General features: G+C 42.1%; 2 protein-coding genes across 5 annotated transcripts in view; one reads left to right on the top strand and one right to left on the bottom strand.

Moving 5' to 3' along the window:
• The window catches only part of RPS6KA5 (ribosomal protein S6 kinase A5), a 75,828-nt gene extending 62,052 nt beyond the window's left edge, over positions 1-13,776 (bottom strand). The window contains exons 1-2 of the mRNA XM_032188172.1: positions 13,474-13,776; positions 1,895-1,966 (exon numbers count right to left, since the gene is read on the bottom strand). Of these exons, the coding sequence (XP_032044063.1) occupies positions 1,895-1,966; positions 13,474-13,546 (145 nt within the window). The 5' untranslated portion in view covers positions 13,547-13,776. The remainder of the gene's footprint in view (positions 1-1,894; positions 1,967-13,473) is intronic.
• Positions 13,777-14,461: 685 nt separating this feature from the next.
• DGLUCY (D-glutamate cyclase) overlaps positions 14,462-16,581 on the top strand; it is a 43,133-nt gene continuing 41,013 nt past the window's right edge. For 3 of the 4 annotated variants that reach the window (XM_032188373.1, XM_032188375.1, XM_032188376.1), the window contains exons 1-2: positions 14,468-14,502; positions 16,057-16,114. The gene's annotated coding sequence lies outside the window, so the exon portion shown is untranslated. Of the gene's footprint in view, positions 14,503-16,056; positions 16,115-16,581 lie in introns of all 4 variants that reach the window. The other variant, XM_032188374.1, reaches the window with a different exon arrangement.

Below are 16,581 nucleotides of genomic sequence, written 5' to 3'. Positions count from 1 at the left end.
TAGTGTCCTAATCATCCTGAATTCTTAAGAATGTACCTCACATCATTATGCTTACATTTTAAACAAGGCAGCAAGCATTTCTTTACTAATAAAAAAATATACTAGTCTTGCTACAAAATGCCCTTTCAGGATACCTAATGTATCCTTCATTTCCTGAAGTTTGCAGAAATCTTTTCAGACAGCAGATGTTTCTGGAGCAACCTGACTACTAGAGCATGACGAAGACAGAGAGATGTGCTTCCTCGGTTGTTCTTCTTCACATACACACACTGTTAATCCCATTATCAGCCTGTTAAAGCAGTCTTTTCTGAGAGTTGTTATTCATAAAAGTTACCCTGTTAATCTGGAATGAAGATGGCTATGGGTGATGAGCCTAAGGACTACCTGCTATGATTAAGACTATTCCACACCAAGAGAAGTTTGCTAATCCGTTCATAAAGAAGAAAGGGCATGGAGGGTAGCAATGAATGCCAACAGTACCAAGAGAGTTATTTCAGAGGTACAGTCTAAAGACAGTAGAAGAAGGTCAGAATACTACTAGTCAGAGCTTGAACAGAAACCACTAAATTCACTTTGCATTTCAAACGCAATTGTTGCAGTATTAAGATGACCTCAGACTTATGGCAGTAGGAAGGAAAAAGGGGAAAAAAAAACAGGAATGGGACTGGTCTTTGTACATACACACAGACCATTAAATTTCCAGCCAATGTTTCCATCAGCAGGAGACAAAATTGCTCACATAAATGCATAATTATGAGTATTTCGTTTTTGCCAACCACACTCAAACCAATAATGAACCTCTTCAAAACAGCATTACTGCACATTCCTAGGAGTATGCTACATATACATGTATGTCTGAATATTAAAGCTTCCTTGCCCCTACCACCAACTACTGAAAGTGAACAGCAGGAATGGAATTCTCAAGCCTTTTGAATTTCGCTTTTTTTAAAAAACATTACTTCAGAAACAGGAAAATATAATCTCAGGTGATCTAATGGCTTAATAGATTTATGAAAGAATCACTGCAACCCCTATATATGAAAATCAAAAACCTTTGCTGCTCTTTTCAGTGAAGCAGAAGCTTATGCAATTATAGCCTCACTGCTAGCTGTTAATGGTTGATAACACCCCAAATTTCATATCAAAACTAACTTATAGCATTTACAGACCTTGATGATAGTCCACCCTCACAATTATCCCAATATACTCAACAGTGCATCCAACATGAATACTGACAAAAATGTATAAACATGCTAAGAATAATAAAAGCCATTACTTTTCATCTGGGTGCGTGTCTGTGAATTTGCCTTTAAATTAAACAAAGGGGAAACAAAACCTTTAGGATTGTCAAAACAGGACATGCTGCTAGTTACAGATAGCAACATCCTACAGATCTCCATCATCATGCTGAAACCCGCAATAAAACAGTAAACATCTTCCTGTCTTAAAAATTAGTGTCTTGACTATGACAGAGAGAATAGAATAGTCAATGCTAAAACACACAGCCATCCTAAAGCATCCTATTCAACAATATACTGCCATTGCAGTTTTTTGATAAATTTGTCAAAATATAGTCTGAAAATGTAATAAAATTATTAAGTTCATGTCTTCATTTAGATCATATCTTTCACAAACTGTATCATATCTTCACAAATCAACCCATTTATTTTCCATTTTTTGAGATCGCATCTTCAGCTAGTGCTTTAAGCAGCAATATCTGACCTATAATTTTGCTGTTGGTTGGAAAAAGAAGTGAAGAATATCATGGTATGCAACACAAAAGCAATACATCTTCCTAAAGAATGTTCCAATTACTAAGAACTCATCTGGAAAACAAAACTATACTTAAGAGTAATGCTTCCAACATTCAACTTAGAAAAACAGCGCATCTTACCCCCTGTTCCAAGAACTTTCAATAGTTCAAAGTTTTCAATGCCAACTTTCTCTGCGTGGCCTGTCAAATTCGCTGAAGGGAAAAAAAAAGAACATGTCAGATATGTAATACACTGAAACATCATTTTGACATATTACTGTAGCTTCAGTAAACAAGTTAGTAGCTGAACGAAATAAGCAACACTAAGCGGACATTCCACCAGCATACTGTACTAGAAAATGTTGCTCTCCTGTGCTTTTCAATTTCTTGCTCCTATTGATCTTCACAGAATCCAAACTGAAGCCCCCCCAATCCAAACTTCTGCTCCAAACAGGTAATGTGATCACATTGCTCAGGGGCACAACCAGTAGAGCCACCCCAAGGACTAAACCCACAATGTTCCCTGGGCAGACTGTTTCAGATATTTAACCACCCCCACCACAGTAATGTTTTCTTTCCCTAATATAAAACCGGCATTTCCCATGTTCCAGATTGTTTCTGTTATCTTTCATCCCATCACTGTGCACCACTGAGAAAAGTCTAGAACCACCTTCTCTGTCATTTCCAGTCACAGTTGCAGACAGCAATCAGGTCTTCCTTAGCACCCTGAATACTGTCATGTCCCTGGATTATATGGTGCTTGGGATGACGTAAAAAGAGCTCCCACCATTATGAATTATTAAATCTAAAAGGCTTCCTAAAAGGCTACTACTGAGAGGGAAAGACCTTGAGCCTACTAGACCCACACCTGTGGAAAAAACAAGGCTGAAACAAAGTTGTTTCCTTTGCTGGAGAGTTTGGAAGGAGAGGGCTCCACATTTATACAAATCTATGCAACAGAGTATTTTTTGTCTAACACATTTTTCTAAGGATGGCAATGAAGAGCCCTATTTAAAAGAAAGTGGTTTTTTTTTTGTGTGTTTTTTTTTTTTTGCCTTTATAAGTTGCTGAAAGAAAGCCTTAAGCAGCTCCAATCTTTTCCATCTTTCATTCCTACCATAACATTCACCAGCCATTTGTATCAACGTGACTGCAGCACATGCAGCAAAACTGTTCAGTGAAATGATCCAGATTAAAAGCAGCAAGCCAAAAAAGTAAAGAAGTTTGATTATTCTAAGCCAAGTTCAGTTCCTGATCCACTTAAATGAGCAGCTGCATAAACAGTTTTACTAGCACAATTAAGGATGCAGCACCAAGCAGCAGAAGCTGCACAGGCTGTCATGGCTGCTAAAAGAATGCCTCGCAAAGTAGCTTCATGCCAAACTGTATGGCTAAAGGCTAGTTAAAAAAAAAAAAAAAAATAAGGAAAGATATGCAAGGAGCTTTCAGTAGCAGCAACACAGATTTCAAGTATGAAGATCTCTTAACCAAAAAAGGAGAACTTTGACAGGAGATGATGAAATTAACTTATCCCATTCATCAAAGCACAGTAGAATTTGTTATATCCCAGAAGATTCATCAAGACACTGAGCTTTCTGAATTCATTATCGCAATTTAAGTTCACCATTCACCAAACTGTAGTAAGTCAATGGCTCAAAACAAATAGAAAACTAAGCTTCAGAAAGACATCTCTGCAAAGAGCAAGTATCAAAAAAAAACAAACCACTAAACAAGTGAAAAAGCAAATTCATAACTTGTTCCAACAATCCTAGGAATCTGTACACATATACAAAATGCATCTAGTGGGGATGGGGTAACATTAGTGCTCTCATGCCAGGCACCGATGAAATCTCCTCTGAAGTATTACTTTCAATTCCTATCATTCATTTTTGCAAGGGATTAATCAAACTTAGAGTAAGTGCAGACAGAGCACTTGAAATTATTAGGAGATTAGAAAGCCTAAAAGAGCTTTCAGATTGTTTTCTTGTACAAATAGAAGCATACATAACAATGACTTTTGCAAATCTGACGGAATCTGCAAGTTATTCTAATATTATATGCAATAAAAAAAAAAACAGATCAAATAAATTATTATTGGAACTGATCATAAAAATAGCACTTTTCTATTTTAATAACAGGTAGTAGTCAAGACTTAGTACCAGAATCGTCAACAGATCAATTATTATGCATCACGTGAGTTGAACTGAAGCTTGCTGGACAATTTTCATGGCAAACCAAAAAAATACTGTTGGTAGTTCTACATCACAGTCAGAAGTCAGCAGTGAGCTGTACCCATCTACCAAGAGAGGAACAGCAGGTAAGGCAAAGCTAGACTGAGTGAATACCTGTAACAATTTCCGCAAGTCACGTCACACTCAGGAAGCAATCTGTCTTGGAGCAGCTGAATATTACATCCTACCTTTCTTAGCAAGCACTGACAACAGAACTCAACGGTCAGTTTCAAAACTGCATTTCCTACCAGGGACAACAGGAGTCATGAAGTGATCTGAAGGAGACCAGTGTCAGTGGCCACAGTTTTAATGAAGCAGCAGGTGTCACCGAATAGATTCAAGACAGAACTTCTCTAGACACTTGCTAAATGAATGCTGGACTCAGACTAGTAAGAAACATTTCACTTCCATTATGCAGCGATCTGCCATTATGGAGTACTCCAAAAAGGTTTTTACCATCTCATATCCTTTAAGAGCTGTCAGCAGAAGGCTTTATAATTAAATGCTCTTCTAGAAGGAGAAACAGTCATTTAGTGCTGCTGTGTTCTTGGAACTGAACAAGAAGATTGAGAGAACAGAACAGAGCAACACTCACCAATAACACGCCAAAGATTTGTAGTGCTGTAAAGGCTATAATCCTAAAAAAGAGAACAAGTCCTGAACTCTGCCCATTAATTTGAGCTAACTATAAACTCAGTTTAACTCGTATTCCACATTCAATAACACCAGCAAAACTTTTCCCACTTTTGTAAGATTAAATAGCTGTGACAGTAAATAGTTGAATGATGATTAGTTTGAACTATTATGTACTTGGTCCAATGGGAACCATAATTTTGCACTATCCACTTAATCCCATTTTACTTCAATTTAGAATGTTTAATTGCTTTAAAAAAAAAAATAGAAAGAAATGCCTTGCAAGTTATTGTAACTTTATTTTCATAACAGAAATGGAAAACAATATAACAAATAAGCATACTTCCACCATAAAAAAAAAGTCCCACCTCGTTATTTTTACATTATACTGAGGAAAATAGCCATCCCACAAGACCAGAAGGCAAAGAAGAGCTGCATAACACACGGAAGTATGATAGAGCACTTGGGACACACAAACTCTCTCAGAATTACTCTCCATGAAGAAAAGCAGAATTATCCCCTATCTTAAATAAAATAAAAACATTAATAATAAGTCTTCAAAGCTACAGGAAAAGATTAACAATTCCCCCAGACAGCATTTCTCCTAGCACTGCCGTGCCAGGCAATGGCTTGATCCAACAGCCTCTGCACTCAGTGCACATCCAACAGTCTCGGCACTCAGTCCCTCTCTGAAGTCATCAGCCAAGAAATGCAGGCTGAAGAGCTTGTGGTGCCTCCACCATGTTCTTTCCAGAGATGCTACTAGAGCAGTTCTTTGCCATCATCTGCTGAAAGTAGATGCCCTTTTTGACATTGAGATGTGGCACAGCTTCCCCAGAACTACAGTTGCCATACTGATACTTCCTTGAACCTGCTTTAAGGAGTGTAAATCCCAAAGATCAATTTCATATTCACCAGCCAGTCAGTGAGAACCCAAATGGCCACTGCTGAAAACTTTTCATGAGGACTGCTTTCACAATTACAAGGTAACAGCTCCCAGGAGTCTGGAAACAGACTTTTTTTTCCTCCGTGCCCTTTTTCTTCAAATGCATTGACAGATTAGCTGAAAGGTACAAAGGAAGGGAACTGAACTTGGACATGAAGAAGGTACTGCCCAAGTCAATAGGACAAGAGTTTCTCCACAAGCAATCTGAAGCTACACATGGCACAGCAGTATAAAAGACAGCGATACCTCAGGAACAAAAGAAAACAGCACAAGTAGCAGGATCACAGCACATTCTAGGAGACAAGCTAACTGCATAGGTACACAGTTAGGAAGTTTCTATTTACAGATTTTCTGTGGTATGCAGGTGATGGTTACAGCAAGATACAAGTGATCAACCCAGAAAGAGAGAAACAGACTGAAAGGCCAGATGTAACAGCCAACCATAAAAACAAAAAGGAAATAATGGTATCAGTCCTGGTCATCACCTCTGAAGAAAGCAAATGTCTAGAAAGATTTCCACTGTGAAGACAAACCTCCACATGCAGGGACACCAAAGCAGGAAGATCAGTACTGCTGTTCTCACCTCTGGGGAAACAGAGCAGTCTGTGACTCTGGGAACCAGGACAACCTATTTCTGCTTGGTGGAGTATCTGCAGATAACACAGGAATAGGCACTGTCACCTGAGCAATACTTGAACCTTGAGATGGCCCAGCATGAATGGAGAACTGTGCGAGGTGGGACTGAGTAGTGACTCTACTTGTTTTAAACTGCATTTTTATCATCTTAATAAATAAAAACAGCTGTTGTTGAATTATTATTTAAGTTAAATCTGGTATCTCCTCTGTTTCTACACTCCATGTCTTACAGGTTTTGAAGCAGAAAGATGAAACTGGAGCCTCCTCTACTGAATTAGATCAAGGAGCCTTTAAAGACAAGCTCTGCCTGAAAGCTGCAACTTGTCTCTGCTATTCTCAGCAACGTGAGACCAGCTCTGCTGGTTTACTGAACAGAACCATGAACCTCACACACTTTAAGGCAGAGCAGAAAAAGCAAGAAGGAAAATAGGATAGGAGAAAATCTGTTGCATTTCAGATTACCAAGTGTCTGAAGCCTGGTGCCATGATCAACTTGATTCTAAACCATTGCTTCAGGGAACGGCCCACCTCTACCCAAGGGAACTGATCTAACCTTTTAAGTCACAGCAACAAACAACAAATGCTGGTTTTCAAAGTTGAAGGAACATAAAAATCAAGATCATCCCTTAGTCAGAGTCAATAGTGGATGTTTTGCCTTGAAATTGACCAAAACTCACATATTCTTGGGCAAGGATTGGAGAATGGAGGGATGCAACAACACCAAAAATAAATAAATAAATAAAACAAAAATCCCAAACACAAACACATAACCAAAACCACACAACTGTTGCTCATTAGACACTGATGAAAATGCATCTAAGATGTTGTACTGTTTTTCTGCTATGAATATGAAATTACATTTCGATTTTAACTTGTTATAACAGCTGAAAACTATTTGTGAAGGGAATTGAAAAATATTCCACAGTCCTTTAAATCTGAAAGACCACCACCAACTAATAATCGTCAGGTCACTGAACAAGGGTATCATTTAATCAGGACAAGGAGCCATCACACAAACTTTTGTTTCAAAGGACACCACCTCAAGGACTACCTACGTTTCTCTTAGGTTAAAAGAAAAATTAAAGTAAAAATAAAACATGCCTACAGTTCTGAACTCACATCAAAGAAAAGAAAATACAACTCATGCTACCCTGAGCTCTAGAATCACAACTAGGGTAACGGTGGTGACAATTGTTCATCATCTGTATTACCAGATACTTAAGGACAAGGCCATTTGAGCTGAAAAATATTCAAGACCTGAAAGCCATTGATACTATTCTAGGAGGCCTGGAAACCAAAGCTTTACACAGCGAAAAGTAACAAAAACCTTTGGAAGTATTAGCTAAGTGTAACACAGTATGTGGAAATCCAGAAGTGTGAAACGCTGTGGGAAAGACAACAGGAAAACAACATAGCCATGATTAACATGGACTGGGGCTGCAGAAGACTATCCCACCACAGTTATCGTTTGTACATCAGAAGCTGCAATGAACGTACAAGTGTGGGTATCTGAGATTAACACTGCAGACTGACAATAGTCTGAATCGGAAAATACTCCATGTTAAAATCCATTTGCATTCATCAGCAGTACGCTTTTGCTATTACAGAAGTGATTGAGCTATGAGGTCTGTCATTACTGTACGATGAATCACTATGAGGTCACCAAGATTCAACCCCAAAGCATCTCCATCATTAACTAGAAGCTCAAAGCGCAGTAACTGTATACATCATGTAACAGCCAAAAAAATAAAGTAGTTAGGTAACATGCTAATGTATCAAGTTGCTATAATTGAACACCAAAGAATGAGTTGAAACAGCTAACTCAAAATAACAGCTCTCTAAAGACTGTGCATACCTTTTCAAACCAGAAGTGATATCCAAGAACAAGGTATGAATCAAATTTGGCCTTCTCTATCAACAGAGATTAGTATACCACTTCAAAGCAAGAAAGAAGGAAAAGAAAAGAAAAAGTCATGGGCTCTCTTTACAGCTTTAGAAGTAACGTATTGGCTTATGCAGGTAGTAACTAGGAAAGTTTAAGAATTATCTTCAAAATGATGCTCTCTCAGGTAAAGCTTTCATGACTAACTGTTCAAGCCAGCATAAAATATTTATAAGTGTCAACATTCACAATAGATCCCAAAACAAAACACAAACAACAAATAAAATGACTACTATGCAAGTCCTTCATTAACCAGGCCATCTGCCTTTCTACAAAACATGTCAGAAGCAGAGAGATCTTAACAGAGCTTGCACTTCATCATTAGGATTGTACAATAGTGCAAAAAAAGAACATTTACCAGAAGATATTGACAAATGATGCCAAGCAATGAAGGAGATCCAACAGAAATATTTATGTCAAGAACAGAGCTACAAATCACACCCTCAGACACCCAGGCTCTCACATAGGTTTAAGCAACTCTGGCAAGTGTTTTCTGAATTGTGTCTTAAATAAGAGCCTAAAATGCACTGAAGTGGCATATAAGGTTCCCAAATCTTTTGTGGAATCCAGCTTGAGCTTTTAAACCAACATATTTAAAATACTTCGGAACAAGTCTGAACAGCAGGCTGACTGGTAGTCCTCACCTAGATGAGACACTTCACAGAATATCGCTATTCTAAGCAAGGAGAGCTTAAAGGTAGCAGACCTTTTTATAGATCAATTCAGCCAGGCTTATTAGATTCCAAAGCCTGAAAAAAACAAACAGATCAATAGCCGCTCTGCTCATTCATAATCAAAGCTGATTAAGTTACCAGAAGATAAATAACAGGAGATTCCTGGACTACAAAAAGCATCAATTTTGAAAGTGGAAAAACCAGAGATTTAAGTAGTATTAAGGAATATTCAAAAACTCACTCAAAAGCAATACCAGAGCACATATATCTCAGTGATTAAAAGAGAAAAGTTAAAAATATCTGAGCTATGAAATATTCAACTATTAGTATCTCCCAATATCTGAACGAAACACAGAATTAGTACAGTCAGATACAAAAACTGTTACTTTTTAAATGATACTTTGTGTAAGAATCTTTAAACTTTCATAAACATGTTTCCTTCTAAAAGTAAAAATAGAAAGAATACAGTAGAGGTGCCAGGTGTAGCTCCATCGCAGAGGCCGAATTCTCTATTTAACTCATGATTTCATCATCTTTTTTAGGCACAGGAATCTCCACAAGGCCTTAGGATGCAATATGAACAAACAACAAGCTATCTTACAGTTTAGAAATAAATCTATTCCAGTTTAAGTTCTCACTCAATAAAGGGTAACTGAGAATTTGTAATACTAAACCCTTCAAACAGCCCATGAGTTATCTTAAGCCTTTCATAGTTCCACGTGCAATTATAAACGAGGCTGCTTGGCTCACATGGAAGTTCCAAATTATCCTGCTGCTCCAAACTGTCTGCAGTGCCGCAGCCCATCGCTGTGCTGACTTCTGGGCTTCACATGACTCTTCTCATGCCATACAGCACAGTCAGACAAAGTGCCCCCAAAAAATCCCAGTTTTCTCATCCTTGCCCCTCACTGGGCAATGCTGGAAGTGAACACACTCACTGCAAGATGGGCAGCCTCCCTGCCAGTCACATACACTGAAGTTTCAGGATCCTTTAATCCTTCCCTACCCACCACCTCCCCGCCAAAATCAAGAACTATGAAAGAAGCAAACAGAAGTAGAAAAAAAAAAACAAAAACAAAAAAACCTCACTGTTAGCAGTTCATTTTCTTCTCACTTTCCCACATCACAGCTCTTTCCTCTGCCCATATCCTTCCCCATCACACGTAAATCGTTCTCTAATAGGTTTTACGTTTCTCATTGTGCACTTCCTTCACACAACCAGGGAACAGAAAACATAAAGAGGCAATTATAGTATTTTTTCCACTGTAAATAATACATCTCTTCTTAGGTCTCCAAAACAGATGCAAAGCTGTAACAACTCTGAGGTTAGCCTTCAAGAATACAACCTTTTCCCTTATGAGATACAAGAAACAGATCATCCTGAAATTCTCATTTTCTTACTATTTTCACTGGAAAGCTTCAGTAACAGTCAAAGACAGTCACCAGTTCTTATCATTTGATCTTTGTTATGTTTTTTCTTTGACTTCCTGACAAGAGACGGGGATTCCACTTTCCCCACAAGCTCACTTCCTTCCCAGTATAAGCAAAAGGAGCTGGTGGCTATTCTGAAGTGGCTGAGTTGTGAGTTTCTACTGAAGAAAAAAAGGTTTTGTGTGACAATCTCTTCTGAAGATTAAGAAAAAAAAAAAAAAAGAAAAAAAAGTAAATCAGTTGCTAAATACATTAGGAAAAAAAATCACTATTAATTGAAATGTGTTCTAAAAGTCACTGCTGTGTCTAATCAGCAAAACAACCGACCAAAGGAACAATCACTAAAGCAAATGCATGTATACAGCTTGTCCACCAGTACGAGGAAAATCTGATTCTTTGCATCATTAAAATAAGAAATACATACACAGAGCAGTACTCAATCATTGTAACCTGGCAAAGTACATGGCATCTCACAGAGGCACTCAAGTGTTGTGCACCACAGCTCCTTCCCTATCACAGAACCAAACTACACGCCTGTGAACTGATGTTTTTTCAGCACTTGTTTTTTGGTCAAGCAATAGAGAATGACTTCCAGTGCCATAAGATCGTGGGATATAGACCCAAAAATAAGACAGATCCTATCAAAGACAGGATTTTAATTTCAAAGCCAAAGTTTAAAAGATGTCAAACCATGGTATGATAGGGTTAACAAGCAGCTGAGTGCTGCGTAGAAATAACACTACATATGCTGTAGCTGTGCATTTTCATATGCTGCAATACTGGCTTGAAGGTAACAGCAATCATCTGTTTTGTTCTTGAAGATACTCTTTTCATCTGAAATCCGAGTTTTATAGTGTGCTCACTTACTCACTTGACTGCAGTCGATGCCTGTCTCTAACCAGCTACATGGTTTTAAAGCAATTCCAAGACTCGAGTAATTACAAGGCATAACTACAGGTTCACCTGCACTTAGCTGATTTGAATAGCTAATTTTTCATGCTTTGAATGACTTTCTGTTATCAAGAGGTTCAAGCAACAACTTCCACAACATGAAAATGAGACACTCCCTTCTCAAAGAAGCCACTATTTCTACCACAATAGTACATTCTTCCAAAGCGCTGCGAGGACTGACCTCTTTTTCATCTGCCAACTGACAGCTAGTTTCGATATGCAACTCCGTAAATCATTCAATTAGTCACAGAGCTAGCAACATCAAAGAAAACACACAGAGGAGGGGAACTCTGGAATCTAAACAAATCACACATTAAAAGAATATTCATGGCGTACAACCTCAGTATTTTAAAGCAACAAGGATCCTACGGCTACAATTCCTGTTAGGCATACCGTCACCCTCTTTCTCAAAATGAAGTGAAAATAATCGTGCTGCACGTTTTAAAACTGGGGTGGGTTGACCCCAGCCAGCAGTTAAGCACCCACACAGCCAGACCCAGTACAAAAAAAAAATAATACAAAAAGCATCCAAAGTATCCTAGAGATTACTAATTGCCTATTTCTACACAAAAGAAAGCTGATGGCAACTTTTCTCTTCCAATTATCCCATCTCCGTGCTTTGTGTAGAGACAAGTTCAGAGACAATATCTTGATATGCCTTGCATAGTGATGACACTATTGACACCTTCAGGAGTAGGAGTCTCCCAGGAGTACATGACAGAGCAGCTCCCTCCTCCACCCTAATGTTCCAGAAATAGACAAGCCATTGCTAGAAAGCATTTTTCAGAAGCAGAGTTTTCTAAATACTTAATAAGGAGAAGAAAATGAGGAGGGAAGAAGCAACTGAATCCTACTACAGGAATTTCAGAAGCTTAAAACGAGACCAAGAAGCCCAAGATTATTTTTTTTTTTAATTAAAATCAAGTATCAGTACTTCCTGAATCTATAAAGCTTAAAGATCAGGACCAAAACACGTGTGTATTATGCTGTTAGACAGCTCTTTGTCTAGCGTCAGTAGATGTGTTTATTTTCAAACTATCTTTACACAGCTATCCTGCAGGGATATGTGCTGCCTCAACTTCTAGAAAATAGTTATCTAGCTATGTCTAGATTTCTATGGAGTAAATGTGTGTCGTATCCTTTCCCCTACACATTTCCCGCACACTGAAATCTAGCAATACCTAACAAGACAAATATGCATTGCACCAGTTCTTTTTTTATTACTATTATTCTTGAAAGAAGGAAACTACTGCCTCTTTGGTTTCTGCGCAGCTATCAGGAAGAGAGCCTTTTTTCCCCTCCCAGGCTGCAGTGATAGCTATGCTCCGCTGGGGTACATCTACAGAGCCCCTAGACCTGAGTGACTTAAAGCGGAGCATTATCAAAAAGACCTCAGCAACAGCATCTGCATTCCCGAGTGGCCCAGTAAAGCAAGTCAGCCACGTTAACCCAGGGGTGCTTGTCTCAAACTTTTAAGGTGAACATCACCCTACAGTTACTTTTACTTAATAATGGAGACAAGAGAAAAAGAAGGGGAGAGAAAAGGAATGAAGGTCATGTTTAATAGCACCTCCACTGATAATGAACAGAAAGAACATATAACTTGACTGCACGCTACATGCACTTGTGAATTTACAGTAAGTTCTAGATCTACTGCAGCAGTCAAGTTGCCTGGAAACTTCAGGGAAGCACAGAGTCCCTATTACAAATATATCAGGCTCTTCCATAACACAGCAGCATTTCCGAGAGGTCCAAGGGGTGGACGGCGGCTCCGGAGGGTCTCGGGGCAGGACGGAGGCAAAGCAGGCAGCGGGGGCTGAGCAGCCCGGTAGCCGGGCGGCTGCGGGCTGGCACGCTGCTCGCCCCACAGTTGCGAGGAAGAGGCGAGCTGTCACAGAAAGCTACCACAGAGAGCTGCGGAATTTAGGACCGCGACAACCAGCCCCCCACCCACACCGGCAGAGCCACAGAAGTCCGAGGGACTGCTCCACACACCCAGGAGCCTGACCCGCGGCCCCGTGCCCCCTCCGGCAGCACCCACAGCACAGCGCAGCGGGACGGGGCTCGCACCCCCCCACACACGCCCAGCGGCCGAAGCGCCCCCCCCCCAGCGCTCCTTCCCCCCTCTCCTCCCTCCATCCCCCCGGGGCTGCCCCCCCGGTCCCGCACAACTCTCCCGGCCCCTTCCTCCTCCTCCTCACCCCCCCGGGCCCGGCCGCTCCCCTCAGCGCCCCCGGCCGCCATTTCACGCCCCCCTCACCCCCCCCCCCACTCACCGTTGCGCAGCTCGTGCCTGACGGTGAGCAGCGGCCGGGCTCCGTCCTCCGCCGGGCCCGAGGGTCCCTCCATGGTCCGGTCCCGGGCGGGGATTTTTAGTAATTTTTTTTTTTTTTTTGCTTTATTCTTTATTTATTTTTTCACTTGGCGGCGAGCCGGGGCCATAGGAGCTGGGTGAAATGCAGCCGGCGAGGAGCGGGGAGCGGGGGCCGTGGAGGCGCTCACACACTCACACACACACTCACACACACACACGTAGGCTGCCCTCCCCCGGCCCTCAGGGCCGGCCCATGTCCTTGCGGCTCCCCTCCCCCTCGCTCCGGCCGCGCTCCCCGCCCCGCGGCGCGGCGCCGAGCCCAGCCGAGCCCAGCCGAGCCCAGCCGAAGGGAGAGGGAGGGCAGCCCCCGCTCCTCGCTGGGCCCCCTCCCTGCCCGCCGAGCGCTGATTGGCCCGCGCGCCCGCGGCCCCCAGCGGCGATTGGGTAGAGAGCGGCCCGCGCACCGCCCCCCGCCCTTCCGCCCCGCGGCGCCTTCCCTCATTGGCTCGGCGGCTGCGCCAATCGTTGGCCCCGCCCCCCCGCTCCTCCCTCCCCACCCCTCTACTCCCTGATCTTGTTTGTAAACATTCCCGCCCGCCTCTCCCGCTCCCCCCGCCCTCCCCTGGGGGCGGGCGCTGCGTTGCCTAGGGGACAAGAGAAGGAGCCGATTGACCGCTGCGGCTGTCAATCATCCCAAGGAGCGGGCGGTGGCGCCCCGCCCTCGGGCCTGTTCCACCGGGCTGGTGGGCGGGGGGGGGGGGGGGCAGCCGTGGGCCTCCCCACTCGCAGGGGCGGCGGGGGGGGAGCCGGCTGGCATCGCTTCCATGGAGGCGGGTGGAGGGGCTGTGAGGGGGGGACACGGCTCGGCTCGGCTCGGCGGCCCCACAAGATGGGGGCGGGAGGCTCCAAGGCGCTGCCGGGACCTTCCCCCGGGGTCGGGGGTGGGCTGGGGAGGGCCGTGGGGTGCGCAGGAGGTGGGAGGTGCTGGAAGGTAAAAACGGCCCCGGGCAGTGCCGGGTGGGGGCTCCCTCACGGGACCGGGGGTTTGTGGGGAGCTGGGGTCGGCTTCTTCTCTAGTGGTAGGGCCAGAGGGGATGGCCTCAGGTTCGGGTTGGGAATGAGGAGACATTTCTTCTCAGAAAGAGCTGTCAGGCGCTGGGACGGGGTGCCCAGGGAGGCGGTGGAGTCACCGTCCCAGGGAGTGTTCCAGGAAAGGTTGGACGTGGTGCTTGGGGACATGGGTTAGTGGGTGACATGGGGGCAGGGGGTGGTTGGACCAGGTGACCTTGGAGGCCTTTTCGTGCCTTAATGATTCTATGACTTTGGAAGGAGAGGTGTTTGGGGTGATACCAGGCCTCTCGATCTCACTTAAGCCTCTCGGTCTGCTGCGATGGATAAGCAGGCGGGTACACCCACAGCAGCCTGCGGCTTCCCCCATCCTCTGTCAGATTACACAAATTACTCTTCTTCTCAGTTCTTATCACCGTAATTCCCAGCTTGTTTCTTTTGAATGTCGTGTCATACACAGGAGCAGCATGCACATGCAGAGCCTCATTTTGGTACACTGGACATGAGTGAAATAAAATGTCTTCTGCTCAGCCTTTATTCACATTCCAGTATTGTGTTTTTCTTCGTGTGTGTTTGCATACGTATACATACTACTTGAGTATTTGTACATATATACCCATGTTTCTACCATTTCCTGAGGAGAGATTGAACTATTTAAAGTTCATAGGAGCTTTCTACTATAGTATTACTTAAATACCACATCTTATTTTAAGTTCAGTTTAGTTTTGTTTGTTTTCAGAGGTTAAAATACCCAAGGGTTTTCTTTTATGGTATTCCTGGTTGAACTTTTTGAGGATGTTCTCTAGAAAACACTGCAGGAGTACTGCTGCGGTATTGGCCCATAGCATGTGGTACGCACCTAACTTAACTGGAATTGTCCATTCAGTTACTGCCTTCCGGACAGTATTTTATCAAGATTAAAAATATAGAAAGTTTGATTACAGAAGGTGTTTTCAAACTGAAAAAGCACCGATTGGCTAACTTTTGTCACTTTGTGTTAGAAGTGACATTGCAGTGTCTCAGTTGCAGCGATAGTAAATGTTACATTAGCGGTTCCCTTACAAAAGGGAAAATAACGAAAATACAAAATAAACAGATAAAGTTAATTGTTAAATTTTTGCATCTTTATAACTCATGGCTCCTTTCCACACCTAGCGGGAGCATCAGCTTTACTTCTGTAGAAGTTGCAACAGCTTCTGGTTATCCTTTGTCCTAGATGTTAGATCGTAAAGAGACTAGCACAATGTCATGTAGGGGCTCTGCTAGCCAGCGCTTTGGACTAACTGTCCCTGGCAGCCACAGAAGAGAGTAACTGAAATTTGACTCTGTTCTGTTCTTTACTAGCACTTAGTGTGAGTGGAGCTGGCAATGAATCCAACAGTTGCAAATAGTCTTGTTTTCAGATGGTCATAGCTTGACAGACTTTATCTGCTTATTTGCCTTGGGCTGAAATCTCTTTTCTCCTTTTAAATTTCAGGTTAAAGGATTTAACAACCTTAAAGAATGAGGTGAAAACCCCCAAAAATCTAACCAAGGTTAGTGATACATTATTGTATCTGCAGACTATGCTTATAGCAAGACAGTAATTACTCTGTATATTTAAATTCAGTTGTGACTGGGCTTGGAAAGTCATATTGCATGAGCTGAAAGTTCATTGTTGTCACTGAGAGACCTTCTGATTTGCTTGCACTTTGGCAAAAGTAAAGGAACAATATGGTTATTTCATCTAAAAAATTAAGATTTTTTCATAACATTATCTCCAGAATTAAAATATTGTAGCAGTAAGGTTCTCTCGTCATACCCAGAAACAGCAAAACAGTCCTACTGAATGCTTGAATATAATCCCACCTTTTGACATACATTATGACATTATGACAAAGGGACTGAAATCCTAAATCTCCTGTCTATTCCGTCAGTACAAGACTATGTTCAAGATTTCATTTCAATTAAACTTTTAGGTGCAATGGGGAATAAAACTCAGTCCTGTGCTTGATTTAAGTGT

Source organism: Aythya fuligula, chromosome 5 (genome assembly GCF_009819795.1).
Source record: "Aythya fuligula isolate bAytFul2 chromosome 5, bAytFul2.pri, whole genome shotgun sequence".
NCBI classification, from domain to species: domain Eukaryota; kingdom Metazoa; phylum Chordata; class Aves; order Anseriformes; family Anatidae; genus Aythya; species Aythya fuligula.
The sequence above is the reverse complement of the archived record's forward strand: the minus strand, read 5'-3'. Positions and strand labels throughout refer to the sequence as shown.